The 15,683-nt window shown below is 40.0% G+C and overlaps 1 protein-coding gene across 6 annotated transcripts in view; it reads right to left on the bottom strand.

Annotated features, from left to right (window-relative positions):
* PATJ (PATJ crumbs cell polarity complex component) overlaps positions 1-15,683 on the bottom strand; it is a 336,033-nt gene that overhangs the window by 283,609 nt on the left and 36,741 nt on the right. For 5 of the 6 annotated variants that reach the window (XM_024740399.1, XM_024740403.1, XM_024740400.1 and 2 more), the window contains exons 11-13: positions 14,309-14,452; positions 10,779-10,855; positions 8,376-8,432 (exon numbers count right to left, since the gene is read on the bottom strand). In XM_024740399.1, coding sequence (XP_024596167.1) covers positions 8,376-8,432; positions 10,779-10,855; positions 14,309-14,452 — 278 coding nt within the window. The remainder of the gene's footprint in view (positions 1-8,375; positions 8,433-10,778; positions 10,856-14,308; positions 14,453-15,683) is intronic. The other variant, XM_024740401.1, reaches the window with a different exon arrangement.

Here is a 15,683-nt window from a genome sequence, read left to right as displayed (position 1 = left end):
TGTTTCCCCTTGGATTTATCCTGTATGGGACTCTCTGTGCTTCCTGGACTTGATTGACTATTTCCTCTCCCATATCAGAGAAGTTTTCAATTATAATCTCTTCAAATATTTTCTCAGTCCCTTTTTTTCTCTTCTTCTTCTGGGACTCCTATAGTTCGAATGTGGGTGCTTTTAATTTTGTTGTCCCTGAGTTGTCTAAGACAGTTCTCAATTCTTTTCATTCCTTTTTCTTTATTCTGCTCTGCGGTTGTTATTTCCACTATTTTATCTTCCAGGTCACTTACGCGTTCTTCCCCCTCAGGTATTCTGCTATTGATTTCTTCTAGAGAATTTTTAATTTCATTATTGTGTTGTTCATCATTGTTTGTTTGTTGGTTCAGTGGGTGTGTAGGCTTCCTGGTGGAGGGGACTGGTGCCTGTGTTCTGGATGAGGCTGGATCTTGTCTTTCTGGTGGGCAGGACCACAGCCGGTGGTGTGTTTTGGAGTGTCTGTGAACTTATTATGATTTTAGGCAGCCTCTCTGCTAATGGGTGGGGTTGTGTTCCTGTCTTGCTAGTTGTTTGGCATAGCGTGTCCAGCACTGTGGCTTGCTGGTCATTGAGAGGAGCTGGGTCTCAGCATTGAGATGGAGATATCTGGGAGAGCTTTCACCATGTGATATTATGTGAGGCTGGGAAGTCTCTGGTGGAGCAATGTCCTGAAAGTTGTGGTTTGCTGGTCATTGAGAGGAGCTGGGTCTTAGCATTGAGATGGAGATATCTGGGAGAGCTTTCACCATGTGATATTATGTGAGGCTGGGAAGTCTCTGGTGGAGCAATGTCCTGAACGCAGCTCTCCCACCTCAGAGACTCAGGCCTGACACCTGGCTGGAGCACCAAGATCCTGTCAGCCACACGACATGGGAGATGTTCACAAATTTTAGTAGTCAACCTGAGAATGAGGAGAAAAGGAATGGAGATAGCTGGGTATGGTAACAACAGTCCTTTAAGAGAAGCTGACACAAGCCTCTAGCATCATCACAGAAGTATAGCACTGCAAGGATTACTGAAGCAGAGGCACTTTACAAACCTGGTGCATAATCCTCAGGTTTCTCTGAGTACAGCATTTTCATTTTCTCATTCTTCCCATTGAAATTCTATCCTCTTCATTCACAAAGGTGGGCATTATCTCCAACAAATGAAAAATAACAACCTTTGAGATCACTTCAGGTCTCTTGTTTCTATACAGAAGCATCTTCAGGTATTGCTAAGGAAACATCCTGGTACAGTCCTTTTCCATGGGGCTCTGAGACAGTCTTCTTTGTGTGATTCTCAATCTTTGGCAGGTGGCTGATGAAAGAGCCTTCAGGCAGAAATCAGAATAAACTACCTTAAGGTTCAAGACATCACACCCCTGCAAAGTCTTTGGGCCAGAGCTCCATTCCCCAACCTGGCCAGGCCTCTGGAGCTAGGCACCGCTTCACTGTGACTCTGAGCAGGGAAGGTAGGGGGACTGGTGTCACACTGAGGAGGTTTGGGGTTTGCTTGATAGGTGACATGAGCCACACTCGTCACAGAGAACTCTGAGACCCCAGGATGTGGGCAGCAACGGCAGCCCTGACTTTCTCTTTCCAGGATTCCCCTGCTGGCTCCCTGAGAGCTCCTTAGATCCCTACTTGAGCTTCTGACACCTAACCTAACACTTTGCACTTATGACTCTTTCTCTACCTTTGCTCATTGTATTTCCTCCACCTGGAATATCCACTGTTCTTATTTCTCCAATAAGAGTATATAGTTCATCCTCCCAATAAGCCTCCTTCATCTGTCTTGAGGAAGGAACCCCTCACTCCTTGAATACAGTTGACCATTTATAATTCAGGGTTAGAGGCACTGACCCTCCACAGTCAAAAATCTGGGTATAACTTCTAGTCAGCCCTCCATATCTGAGGTTCTTCGTTCTTGAGGAAGAAACCCCTCCCTCCTCGAATACAGTTGACCATTTATAATTCAGGGTTAGAGGCACTGACCCTCCACAGTCAAAAATCTGTCAGCCCTCCATATCTGAGGTTCCTCCGTATCTGAGGATGGTGTAGTACTGTAGTATTTACTACTGAAAGAAATCTGTGTATAAGTGCACCCATGCAGTCCAAACCCATGTTGTTCAAGGGTCAACTGTACATATAAGGCATGTTAGCAATACCAGAACAGTAATTCTCAATGAAGCGAGGCAAGGAAACAATCACAGTTTCCTTTAGAGACCTCATCCCAAACCTACAAAATCAGAATATTAGTCAGGAGGAACAAAATAGGGCATGTGTATTTTGAAAAGGCCCCTCTGATATTTCTGAAAAGCCATCTGCCCTAGTGGATAACCACTGTCGCTACAGTTATTTGATTCTGTATCTTATGTTCTCCACTCAAAAGAGAGACCAGAAAAGTATAAAATTATACACTGAAGAATTGGTGACTGTGGTTGGTTGCCACTGGGGAGGAGAAGAAAGGGACTAGGGTAGGAGGGAAACTTATTTTTTGCAGTACTTCCTTCTGTAACTTTTAAATTTTGTGTCTTGTCCATGTATTATCTATTCAAAAGGAAAAACATAAAGAATGGCACAGACTTAAGAGTCAGATAACCCTGATTTGCTTCCTAAATTTTGTCACTTACTAGCTGTGTATGATCTTGGGCAAGTCACTTTACCTACCTCTCCATTTTCACATAGTAAAAATGGAGAGTTGGAAGTAGCTGCTGACCAATAGGGTTATTGTGGGAAATAAAGGAGAAAATGTCTTTAACGCAAAGCACTGACCCTGGTCGCTGAGTGGGGGCCCAGTACATCCCACTGCCTTCACAATTCTACTTGCTGAAACAGAGTGAGAGGTGAACTCACATCTTAATGCCCTTTGGCTCAGAGAATGTAATTCAGGAAGGAAATAAAGTGAAATTTGTCAGTCTGTCTTGTCAAAACCAGAGAACAGGGCCTGGTCTTTTGTTTCCCATACCACAGATGTTACTAATGCTCACTTCATATTACAGTTGACGGCCAGCAGAAAGGTCACTGGCATGAGCATAATGCTTCTCCCTCATAGAGTCTTGATTATCTTAATAGTAAACACTTGCCAAGAAAGCTACCCCTAAAAGTGCAAGTCTCCCCAGACGCAGGGAAACTTCTTGTGTCATGATTAACAGCTTCCTAGAAGCAGTGCAGCTAATGTTCAAACCACTGTAAATTGCTTTCACCTCTCTCTTTCCGTACAACTGCATCCACCTCAAAAGAAAATCTTGTCTATTAACACTGGCTTGTCAAATAGGAAGATGCTTCTTGAATCAGCATCTCTTCAAGAGAAGCGGCTATGAGGTGGGAACTGGAGTGACCAACTAAAGACAGTTAAACCCTTAGAAACACCAGCTATAGCTGTGAAACATGATTTTCCTAATCAGAAATCTGTCGGGACAGAGGAAAAACCTACAGCCTTGGGACTTCCCTGGTGGTGCAGTGGTTAAGACTCCACGCTCCCAATGCTGGGGGCCCGGGTTCGATCCCTGGTCAGGGAACTAGATCCCACGTGCATGCCGCAACCAAGGAGCCCAGAAGCCACAGCTAAGACCTGGCACAACCAAATAGATAAATATTTTAAGGCAAACAAACAAACAAAAACCCTACATCCTTGACCTCAGAGCATTGACACTACCCTGCTTAGAACCTTCCACCAGTATTACCTGGCACTGAGAATAAAACCCAGGCTTACCAGCATGGATCTCGAGGCCCTGTAAGCACCTGGTCTTCCTCACCTAACAACATCCTACTCTTCATTTAGTTTGACTGAGACACTCTGAACAAACAACTTCCATTCCTCCCACAGGACAGCTCTTTTCCACCTGTACCTGCCGTTCACCACATTCTTACCCTTCAAGCCTAAACTCGGAAAGGCCTTCCCCAGCTCTCTCTCTAAGGTGCCCCCCAGTTATATTCTCATCACCCTGTTTATGCTTCTTGAATCATCATCACTTCTTACAAGCACTTCTTTGCATCACTTTTTACAGTTTACAACCATCTTCTCAGGTTATTTTTTACGTGTTTATTATCATGCCCTGACCAAAGCCCAGAACCCAGACTCTAGGAGAGCAAGGACCTTTTCTATTTTGCTTCCCACAGTTGGTAGTGCAGTGTCTGGCGTAGAGTAGGAGCTCTGTAAATATTTCAGGAAGGAAAGAAAGCTCTCTAAGCTGCAAGCTGCCTCTGCTACTATCCAGTTGTGTAATTTAAGGTGATTCATTCGACCTATGCAAACTTCAGCATCCTCACATGTGAAATGGGTTTGGACAGGCCAGTCTTCTTTACATATTGTAGGGAGAAATTAGAAGCTACTGAATTAAGAACTAAACTTCCAATTTTAAGAGGATTTTTTAAAATGATAGTTCATCAGAATAATCAATCTGTGCAGTCCAGTGGTTAGGACTCGGCACTTTCACTGCCATGACCCGGGTTCAATCCCTGGTTGGGGAACTAAGATCCCACAAGCTGCACATCATGGCTCAAAAAAAAACAACAACAAAAAATCAATCTGTGGACATTTGTAATTAAGAAATCAATGTACAAAAGAGTAAATATGGGGCTTCCCTGGTGGCGCAGTGGTTGAGAGTCCGCCTGCTGATGCAGGGGACACGGGTTCGTGCCCCAGTCCGGGAAGATCCCACATGCCGCAGAGCGGCTGGGCCCGTGAGCCATGGCCGCTGAGCCTGCGCGTCCGGAGGCTGTGCTCCGCAACGGGAGAGGCCACAACAGTGAGAGCCCTGCGTACCGCAAAAAAAAAGAGTAAATAAGTGTGATAATTTTACATAGAAAAAGCATACATCCCTTCTCTGACATGTATGTTACACAAAAGAATGGGTATACCAACTACAGATATGTAAACATATATAGGCAACAACTAAATATGAAAAGAGAATAGTGCAATTATGGCTGACTCTTCTAGTGCAAAAAAAAAAAACTTGCTACAACAAAATTTCAATTAAATGTTTTAAAATAGCTTTTTTTTTTTTTAAGGAGCCTTTAGAAGGTCAGAGACTAAAAGTACTAGAAGTATACAACTGGGAAACAAAACCACCATTTATCAAACGGTTCTTACATGTTGGCATTGAGCTATATTAATTAGGGCATGTATTAAATATATTTATATTTAACCTTCTACAACATAGGTACTATTGTTCCTATTATGTAGAAGAAAAATTAGGCTGCTTATTTCACGTCCTAAAGTATTTCCTCAGATGTTACCTTCTTAAGGAGGCTTTTCCTGGTCAACCTATCTAAAATTGCAAACCCACACTCTCTCCTGAACTCCTTATCCATTTTCCCTGCATGGCACACATCATCTATACTACAGAAATTATGACTTATTTTGTATCTCCCCCTACTAAAATGTAAGTTCTACAGGACAGCGATTTTTTTTTTCCTGTTCTCTTCTGAAACCCCAGCACCCAGTAGAGGACTTGGCACTGAGTAGATATCAATAAATAATTGATGAATGAATGAACAGTTGAATGTACTGGTGAGGTGGTTCTGTAAGTCTGTTTGACTCGAAGACTTTCCACATCATTACACCAGAGTAACCGAGTACAAGTAGACATAATTCATAGAAGCTGATCAGGAAGAAGATAAAGTTAGACTGGTGGCAAGGAACTAGGGATGAAGGTGAAAGAGAACATGTTCTGCCTGGAGAAAGACAATGCCATTCTTTAAGATGTACCGTGTGTGGTTATGATTCTTTTTTCTCATTACAGAATCCGATGATACAGGGTGTTACAGCTTTGAACATGTAAGGACAACTAAAGCTGAACTGCACGATGAACTGAGCCTGAGCAAGGACATGTTCTCCTCCGAGGACATCTCTGGAGTTCTAATGGGCAAGGAGGCTAAAAGTTCCTCAGGAAACCTCTGAAGAGCTAAGCAAAGATTTCTACAGTCCCAAAGTACTAAGGGAGAATTGGAGTTCAGATCCCACCAGGGAGAAGGAATTGGTAAACACCGCAGACTCACTGGAATATCTGGAAGGCCATGTGTTAGGAGCAAAGACAACAAGAGAGTCTGAACCTTACCCGAAAGGTACCTCTGCCTCGCCTCAGAGATGATCGCCCACCTGTACCCTCCCCCCCCCACACACACAGAGTATCTCCTTATTAGAAGAAACAGTGACTCTTCTGGATGGAGATGACATCACCTGACGCTTTTCGTAGCTGGCGTACATAATATCGAACATTCAGTCAAATTATGGCATGACGAGATATACAACCAAATAACTATAACGAGAGAAAAACATCAAACCACAGAAACACATCTAAAGTTGATCCACATATTGGAATTAATTATTTTAAGTCCTTATAAGCTATGATTAATATGTTCAAGAAATAGAGAAAAGGATGGCAACTACAGATTTTTTAAAATTGAGAACTCCTCCAAAAGAATTATGATCTAAAAAGGGATAAAATAAATTCTAGAATAGAAAAATATAACACCTAAAAATAAGGACTCAATAGACGGGCAGATTAGGCACAGGAAATTCAGTTAAGTGGAAGACTGGTAAATAGAAAATATCTACTATCTAAGAGTTTAGTGTAAATTAAAGAACAATTTTCAGGAAAAGCATCATTGATTTTTATGAATGACAGTAAAAATATTAACAATATCCTATGTGCTTGCAACTACTCTAGGCACATTAAATTTAATTCCTATACAACCCATGAGATAGGTACTAATCTATTAATATCTTCCTTTTACAGACAACAAAACTGAAACATAGAGTCTAGATAATTTTACAAGCTAGTAAATGGATAAGCCAGAATCCAAACCCAGGCAGTTTGACGCCAGAGTCCATGTCACCAATCAACTATACTGCAGTAATTAATAACATGTGAAGTTTGATGAGGGATTTATATTTCTTACTCTTATTTTGAATTAAACTCCTCTCAACAAATTTAGATGGAATTAGTAATCAGTGACTAATCTAACCTAAATATGATACTGTAAATAATTTTAAGTACAAGCTGTGCGTGTTCTTTCATATTGCACATCTGAGGAAAGCCTGGTCAGCTGGCCCACACAGCCCAGCAAGGAAATGACTCCAAATGCAGGCTAGCTTACAAGGAAAGAAATACTCTCCACAGCATCGGCTGTGAAAATTCCAACCTAAAAATAACAGCACATGTAACATAAAATTTTAGAAGGAAAATATTCGTCACAAATACCCAAAGAAGGAAATGGTAGAACTATCTAAAGAGATGACTTCTTACAAAACCCACACGGGACACAGAAAACTCATTCTGAATACTGCATATGACAGCAGAGTTTAAGCTGGGCTTAGCTCATATACCTCAGGTGGGATTACAGTATAATTTCTGAAACTATTCGGACAAGAAAACTTTCCTTTCTCATCATTTATTGAGAAAGCCACCTGGAAGGCTTCTCTAAGTTTCAATTACCCTGGCCTTTGATGATCCAGAGTGGGGACTATGAAATTAATTTGCAGTGAGAGGTCACTAAAAATGTTAGGAAAACCTGTAAAAGTTACCTTCTGGCATTTTGCCATTAGAAATAAAAGTCTCAATACAAAATTTTTTAAGTCCAAGAAGAAGCATTGCCTATCTCAAAAGATAAGCCACTTTTTTGTTCTTAAACATCTGGACTGGGAAGATTTTTTTTTTTAAGTCTATATCATGGTCTTGAATTTTAGGAAACATTTTAAAAGGACTTACAATATCTGAAAAGCTAACACGCTCTGCACAAGGCCGGTCTGCATACTACCTTTAAGGTGGGCAAAGCAGTCACACCAGGGATTTTGGCTTCTGGAAGTGGCCCACATTCTTCCCAGGCATATCTAACCATCACGTTTCATAACCGTCAGAACCTACTACATTTCCAGAAAACCTCTAAAACTAACTTCTGAAAACTTTAGATCACAGCACTAATCTAGTTTCTTTGACAAGAACTTAGAGAAAGTTCTTCAAACAACAAAAAACTGGCAACAGTTTAAAAAATAGGGACTTCCCTGGTGGCACAGTGGTTAAGGATCTGCCTGCCAATGCAGGGGACACGGGTTGGGGCCCTGGTCCAGGAAGATACCACGTGCTTCAGAGCAACTAAGCCTATGTGCCACAACTACTGAGCCTGCTCTCTAGAGCCCACAAGCTACAACTACTGAGCTCAGGTGCCACAACTACTGAAGCCCGTGCACCTAGAGCCCATGCTCCACAGCAAGAAAAGCCACCGCAATCAGAAGCATGCGAAGCACAAGGAAGAGTAGCCCCCACTTGCTGCAACTAGAGAAGCCCGCGCGCAGCAACAAAGACCCAACACAGCCAAAAATAAATAAATAAATTTATAAAAAATAAAAATAATGCTTACCTTTGAATATTTCTGTAACTCAGCATCGTCTGCAATCTGTGTGTCCAAAGTAGCAATCTAAATTCACAAGAAAAAATATTTCCAATATTTGTAAAAGCATAACTTTATTTCTTCCTAGGCTTTCTGAAAAAATCTGTATAAAACCTATACATTGATAACTCCATCTAAATTCTTTTCCACATTTCTGAAATCCATTAACACATAATGTAAAATTTCAGAGTATATTCGCTTTTTTGTTGTTATTGTTCTCCACAGCAATCTTTTTTCATAAATTATGCAAAAGTTGAACTAGAAGGTGATGGGCAAATACATGTACTATTTTTTAAGATCCATAGCCCCTAAAATTTTAATATAATCCTCCATTGTATTAAAGCCATAAAAAATTTATTCTTTTGACAAAACCAAGAGTATGGTCATTTATACTTCTAAACCCAGGCCTTGAAACAAAGTTTTCAAGGTCAGAAAAATCAGAGAAGTTTGGAAAAACTGAAGCATCTGACTTTCTACAGAAAGCTCAAACCATTTCCCTAGGAGAAAGAGCTGGCAAGGACACAAACAAAAGACCTGGACTGGTGGAAAGATCGTGGAATACTGAAAGCTTTTAATCCTGGCCTAAAACTATTGTTCTGAGCTTCAATGGTGGACATCCACAGAAGTGAATTCCGTGCAAGCAAAATACTGCACTGATGATTTGCATCTGTAAGTTGTTAATAGAATATGGTGCATCTGGAGGGAGGGGATAAGTTAAACAGTGGTCCAACTAAGGCTTCTAAAAGTACTGCACTTCAGATAAGTAGATTCTGGAAGAAAATAAAGTAAGAAACACTGGAGCACATGCATGAATGTATATACGCATATTTGCATGTATGCATTCATTCATCCATCTTGCCTGGCTTCTCCTTTTGTCGCCTCGTCCCTCAGAACATGTTACAACTCTTAATGAATAAACTGTCACTTTAAATTTCCAACTTCAAATTCTGTCTCCTCTTTCTAGCCCCTCTGTTATGACCTCACCACATGATAAATAAAATTTGGAAAGGTGGTTATAAAGAGGATATATTTTTAACCGAAAAGAGATCATCGCAAAACAGACCATTTAAAAATACTGGTACACCGGGCTTCCCTGGTGGCGCAGTGGTTAAGAATCCGCCTGCCAATGCAGGGGACACGGGTTCGAGCCCTGGTCCGGGAAGATCCCACATGCCGCGGGGCAACTGGGCCCGTGAGCCACAACTACTGAGCCTGCGCGTCTGGAGCCTGCGCTCCACAACGAGAGGCCGCGACAGTGAGAGGCCCGCGCACCGCGATGAAGAGTGGGCCCTGCTCGCTGCAACTAGCGAAAGCCCTCGCATAGAAACGAAGACCCAACACAGCCAAAAATAAATAAATAAATAAATGTTTAAAAAAAAAAAAAAAAAAATACTGGTACACCAAACTACTTTAAATATCAACCACTCAGGATAGCAGAAAAGGTCACTTGCTAGGTGATAACCTAATGAAAAAACAGCTTTGAAATCTATGAAGTAAAGAAGCAGCAGTTCATGAGGACCGACATGCAAGTACAAAACAAGTAAGAAGAGGAAGTATGCACTGTTTTGACTCATCTTAATGACATTGGAAAATGTCTAACAATAGATAGTGGCTAGAAGAGAAAAAAAAAAAATCTCAAACCAGCCAACAAGTACTAATGACAAACATATGTAAGAAAATGTGAAAGACAAAAGAAATTTAATAGAATACTTTATTACTAACACATTTAGTGAACACTGTAGAGGCTTTTCTAAGTGCAGCTTTCTGTTTTCATGTGGATTCATATGGGGAAATGTAATCAATCCCTTACTCAGTGAATCTATTAACAGGTGAAAGGAAGCCTAATGGACCACTGGCATATAAACTTATACCTAACCTAAATTACTTCCTGTTCTCCCAAATACATTTGATAAGCATTCTTTCATTTTTCTCATAAAACTGTAAGATTCTCTGTGAAACACAGGACTAATATCCACAGCCCTTTCAGTGTATAATAAAACAAACAGATCATAAAAGCAATCATAAAAATGCCAGCAATTTTAAGCAGCTGATACAGGTTATAAATTTAAAGGCAAGTCCTTTCTCTCCTAACATTTTTCTGCCTATTGTTGACTTAAATTGTTTCCACATGAACTGTCTGCTAATTGTAACTGAAACTTATCTGCAGTCCTTAACTGTCCTTGCAGCTTAAAATGAAAAAAAAAAAAAAAATCAATTAATTGATCCAGTACGGAAGAAACACAGGAGGAAAAAATAAAGGCCGGGCCAGCTATTCTTTGACTCTCCCATTTCTTTCAATTGTAGCATTCAGAGCTACATTTCATTGACATGAGATGAGACATGAGTGTTTTTTATTAAAAGATTTTAACATACCATTACTTCATAATCAGGGCCCAGTAGGTTTTCCCATCTGGATTTCAGCTCATTTTCTAAAGAGGCTGGGACTCCTTCTGGATTAAAAAAATAAATAAAGAAAACATTGAAACTACTGTGAGCTAAACACACTAAACTACTAAATTCTTCCATAACAGCACAGCTTCAGTAAGTAAAAGGGGAATAAATAAAAAGGAAAGTGCATTAACTTAGGTCTATTAGGTAAAGTAAATCAGAGGTGACTTGTAAGACTAATGTAGAATGTAAAATTTTACGTTTTACTAATGTAAAAATGTAAAATGTAAATTTGGTCTATGACCAAATTATGATGGGGCTTTTGCTGTTAAGGAATATTTTAAAGGGAAGAGGAAATGATGAGTTATAAATGAAATTTGAATTATATAGTTTGTATACAAACATCCTGTGGCTTACAAGTAAAATGCATCTGGCTTTGGTTTATGCTATGTTAGGACAAACAAGGATTTAAGGTGAATGTTAATCACTTCAGAGTAGTACCTTCCACTCACCCATAGGAAAAGTAAAAACTTAACAAAATATCTTTACTATAAACAAGGCATATCAACATGACCCAATCAAACTTTTCACTTGGTCATATATAAAAGCTTTTCTGGTTTAATTCAACCAGTGAGTTGCATGAGCTTTAATATAATAGAAATTTTGTTTTACTTTGGTCTTTTGTGGCTACATGGTTATCATTTTTTTTTTTTTTTTCTTTTTGCGGTACGTTGACCTCTCACTACTGTGGCCTCTCCCATTGCAGAGCACAGGCTCCGGACGCACAGGCTCAGGGGCCATGGCTCACAGGTCCAGCCGCTCCGCCGCACGTGGGATCTTCCCGGACCGGGTCACAAACTCGCATCCCCTGCATCGGCAGGCGGACTCTCAACCACTGTGCCACCAGGGAAGCCCTATCATATCTTTATAACTTTCTTACTTAAGGGTAATATTGCCTTTTTTGCATGGGTCAAATGATTTTAAAGAGTGCAGACAGATTTTAAGTGTCCTGCCTGTCCGTATGATCTTAGCCAGAAGTCTGTAGTCTGAATGATGCCTAATAGACAAAAATCAAAGTACTAAAACTGTAATTTCAATTTAGATCCACAGTAGCAGCAGAAAATAAACAAACCTCCAGCTTTTTTCTTTAAGAAAAACTCAATTTTGTCACAAGATTGGACAAGTCGCAAAACACCACACCTGATATAACCATCTGCCTAAAACCAAACATAACTTGCAGTATCAGTTTTTTCAAGCCTTCAGCAGACATCTAATCTCGGATGCATATCATGCTTAATTACAGAATACAAATCATTAAGTAAAACAGGCTAACCTCAAAAATCAGAGACTAGGACTGATGAACACTAAAGGACTTAGAATTACTAGATTTACAAAAGCATATCCATAAAGTAACTATATTAACTGATATGCTAGATTACATTTCGAGGATAACTAACTGAAGATCCTATTAAAAACAAAGTATCATTCAGGTAGGCTCTGCACCTTTGTTCCTACTCTGTTAACATTTCCATAAGAAATTACACTAAGAGTTCTATTAAATTTCTTACAGACAGCAGTTTCCTGTGTGGTAGGCTAATTTGAATAAAATCTGCAATGTAGTGGTTGAACTGTAAGCTTAAAAACATGATATTTAAAGATATTTTACACACATATAAAATAATGTCGATATTTTACCTACAATTCTTTTGACTATATTTGTACCTTTCAGTCATACAATGAAATCATAGTCATGAGTGTTAAAGCACAGCACAAAGGCCTAAGTACCAGAGGAAAGAGATTTATTTTAAGCAGCTCAATAAATCCTTGGCTACACACAATGATCACACACAAAAATGAATATTATGATGCTCTGAAACGATTACTCCAATGGCGATGAAGGGGAGCAGAATATGCCACCCCCAAATATTGTCACTTTGGCATGCGGATTATTTTCAGCTGAAGGCAATGAAGACCTTGCAGACTCAGGAGAAACTTTCACCTCTCCCTTAACTACCTAAAAGAATTTAGATAGGGAACCTGTACCAGAAAGACAGTTATTACCAGAGATAACTTTTTTATTTGAAAGACCTATCTACATGGCTGGGCAAACTTCTAATTACCAAACATCTGCTCTTCTTATCATCCTGTAAATTACTCTCCTCCCCTTGGAAGGCCCAGGCCCCTATCCCATTCCTTAACTCAGGATAGCACAGAAGCTTCAATTGCCCAACTTGCCCTTGGGGCTCATCTTTTTATGGGACTCTTACACATAGGAAATTAGTTTTTCTCCTGTGTTAATCTGTCTTATGTCGATTTAATTATTAGACCAGCCAAAAGAACTAGACGAGAAGAAGGGAAAACAGTTCTGCCCCTACAGCAAAAAGAGAGTTAACTTCGTAACAGATGGAAGAATTTGGTCTAACTCTCTAGCTGAAATTATACATACTCAGGAAAAAAAAAAAAAAAAGGTAGTGAGGTTGATCCAAAAAGAGCAGATATTTCTAAAAATATTTCTAACTTTAGAATGTATTTGATTTTCACCTGATAGTTCATTGTACATCTCTCTGGGTTCACATGAATTTAAAGAGCAAAAATTAACTGCAATCTACTTGGGTCAAAAAGAACAAGTTAAATTTCCAAACTATAGGAAATTTTAAAACTTGAATGAGGGGTTTACTCCTTCCTTCAGGCCATTCTTTCCCAAGAGAAGGCAATCAAAGCCAACGTGGACATGGATGAAGTTTTAGTCCATTTCATCCAACTGGAAAGGCTTCCCTGAGTGCCTTTGTACAGGAAACTGTGTGGGACTGTTACTCAACATGCTTACAGAATACAGTCAACTAGAGTAGACAAGGTATCAAAGAACAAAGCACAAGGACAAAGTTGCACATCAATTAAAAAGAAAATTAAATAATAAATATATAGCAACCTGGAAATTTGATAAAATATATAAAAATGTATACATTATTGTTATGGTGAAAAGGAAATACTGCTATATGTATACAGACAGCTGTATATCTATAGCTATATCGATGATAATAATACAAGCTAAAGTATGCAGTAATTAAAAATGCCGACAAGATTAAAAGTTATCACACTAATAAAATGTATTCAAAATCAACATAATTGGGCTTCCCTGGTGGTGCAGTGGTTGAGTGTCCACCTGCCAATGCAGGGGACACAGGTTCGTGCCCCAGTCCGGGAGGATCCCACATGCCGCAGAGCGGCTGGGCCCGTGAGCCATGGCCACTGAGCCTGCGCGTCCAGAGCCCGTGCTTCACAACAGGAGAGGCCACAACAGTGCGGGGACCGCGTACCGCAAAAAAAAAAAAAAAAAAAATCAACATAATTAAACAATGATTAAACAACAGTATGCTCGATTCTCAACTGCCACAAGTGTTAAGATGTTGATATTAAGAATATCTTATTTTATATCTCTAAAAATGCCTCTAAAATTCCTCATATTATATTAACTATAAAGAGAGAAAGCTTTGAATTGAATGCTTCGTGCCTACCCAGTTTTTCTAAGGCTTGTATATTGCCATTTTTTAGATTATCCATTCTTTCTTCAGTTTCCTCATCTTCACTGAAATTAGTTTCCTTTTCCACTGCTCCAGTCAGAAAGAGGGCTGGTGTTTTCGGTGGTTCTACCACAGTTCCTAAAATAAGAATTGTTAATTTGAATCACTATCAGATGAAGGCCATATTTAAGTAAGCTTATTCCACTCTATTGTCCCATTTCACAACCTCCTTATAAACTTGTCAGGTAACTTACACATATGATTCCTTTAGTTAAAATGCCACTTGTGATAACCACTCAATTCATTAAAAAATACACTTGTAGTATTATTGAAAAGAATAAGGAACTAGGCAATGGGAAGAGAAAAGCAAGGTAAAGTCAATGACAAAGCAGGAGGAGATGCTTTTCAATATAGCCTTGGGGGGTGGGGGGAAGGAGGAGAACACTGGGGGCCATATGTTCTTGCTGCTGTGGTGGGCAGGGAGCAAGATATGCAGAAGAAGCCGGTTCTGTTGCTCTGGGCAATCCTAGGTTCTAGCATGACATCATCATGAGTTTCACAAACAACTCTACATAAGTAATCTTGTGAATGGGAAGGAAAGGGGAGAGTATTCCCCTGGTTGCAGTTTCCCTTCCTTAGCTAAATTGAGTTAAGTAAGCGTTCAATCTCAAGCATGCCAGTCACTATGCATCTCTTAAACACAAGAAAGGTTGAACAAGAATCATTTTACATTATTTTTAAATAACCACATGTAACTTATAAAGTATTCTTATCAAAAATATTAAACCTGGGCTTGCCTGGTGGCGCAGCGGTTGAGAGTCCGCCTGCCGATGCAGCGGACACGGGTTCGTGCCCCGGTCCGGGAAGATCCCACATGCCGCGGAGCGGCTGGGCCCGTGAGCCGTGGCCGCTGAGCCTGCGCGTCCGGAGCAGGAGAGGCCACAGCAGTGAGAGGCCCGCGTACGGCAAAAAAAAAAGAAAAAAAAAATACTGAACCTGAATTTAAGGCTCTAGCGCCTAGCTCACAAGAAACATAGGGGATAGAAGAACAAGTCAAATGACACCACAAGGAAACAATCAAATTCTGAATGTACCATTCTAGTGACAAATGGCCAAATCCCTTCAAAAAGTCTATGCCATGGAGGCAGGGGCAAGGGATTCTTCTAGATTAAGAAACCAAAGAAGCATAATACAATGCCATGGGATCAATGCATAATTGATTTTATGAGGCTTTTGAGGGGAAGAAAGGGAAGTGGAAAAAGGAGCTACAAAAGACATTTGGGAGCAATTGGGAAAATTTAAGTATGTGTTGGGTATTTGATATTAGGGACTATTAATTTTCTTTGGTGTGATAATGATATCATGACTA

The sequence above is a fragment of the Neophocaena asiaeorientalis genome, unplaced genomic scaffold (assembly GCF_003031525.2).
Source record: "Neophocaena asiaeorientalis asiaeorientalis breed wild unplaced genomic scaffold, Neophocaena_asiaeorientalis_V1.1 scaffold581, whole genome shotgun sequence".
NCBI lineage: Eukaryota > Metazoa > Chordata > Mammalia > Artiodactyla > Phocoenidae > Neophocaena > Neophocaena asiaeorientalis.
Note: the sequence above shows the minus strand (reverse complement) of the source record. Positions and strands in the feature narration are given on the sequence as shown.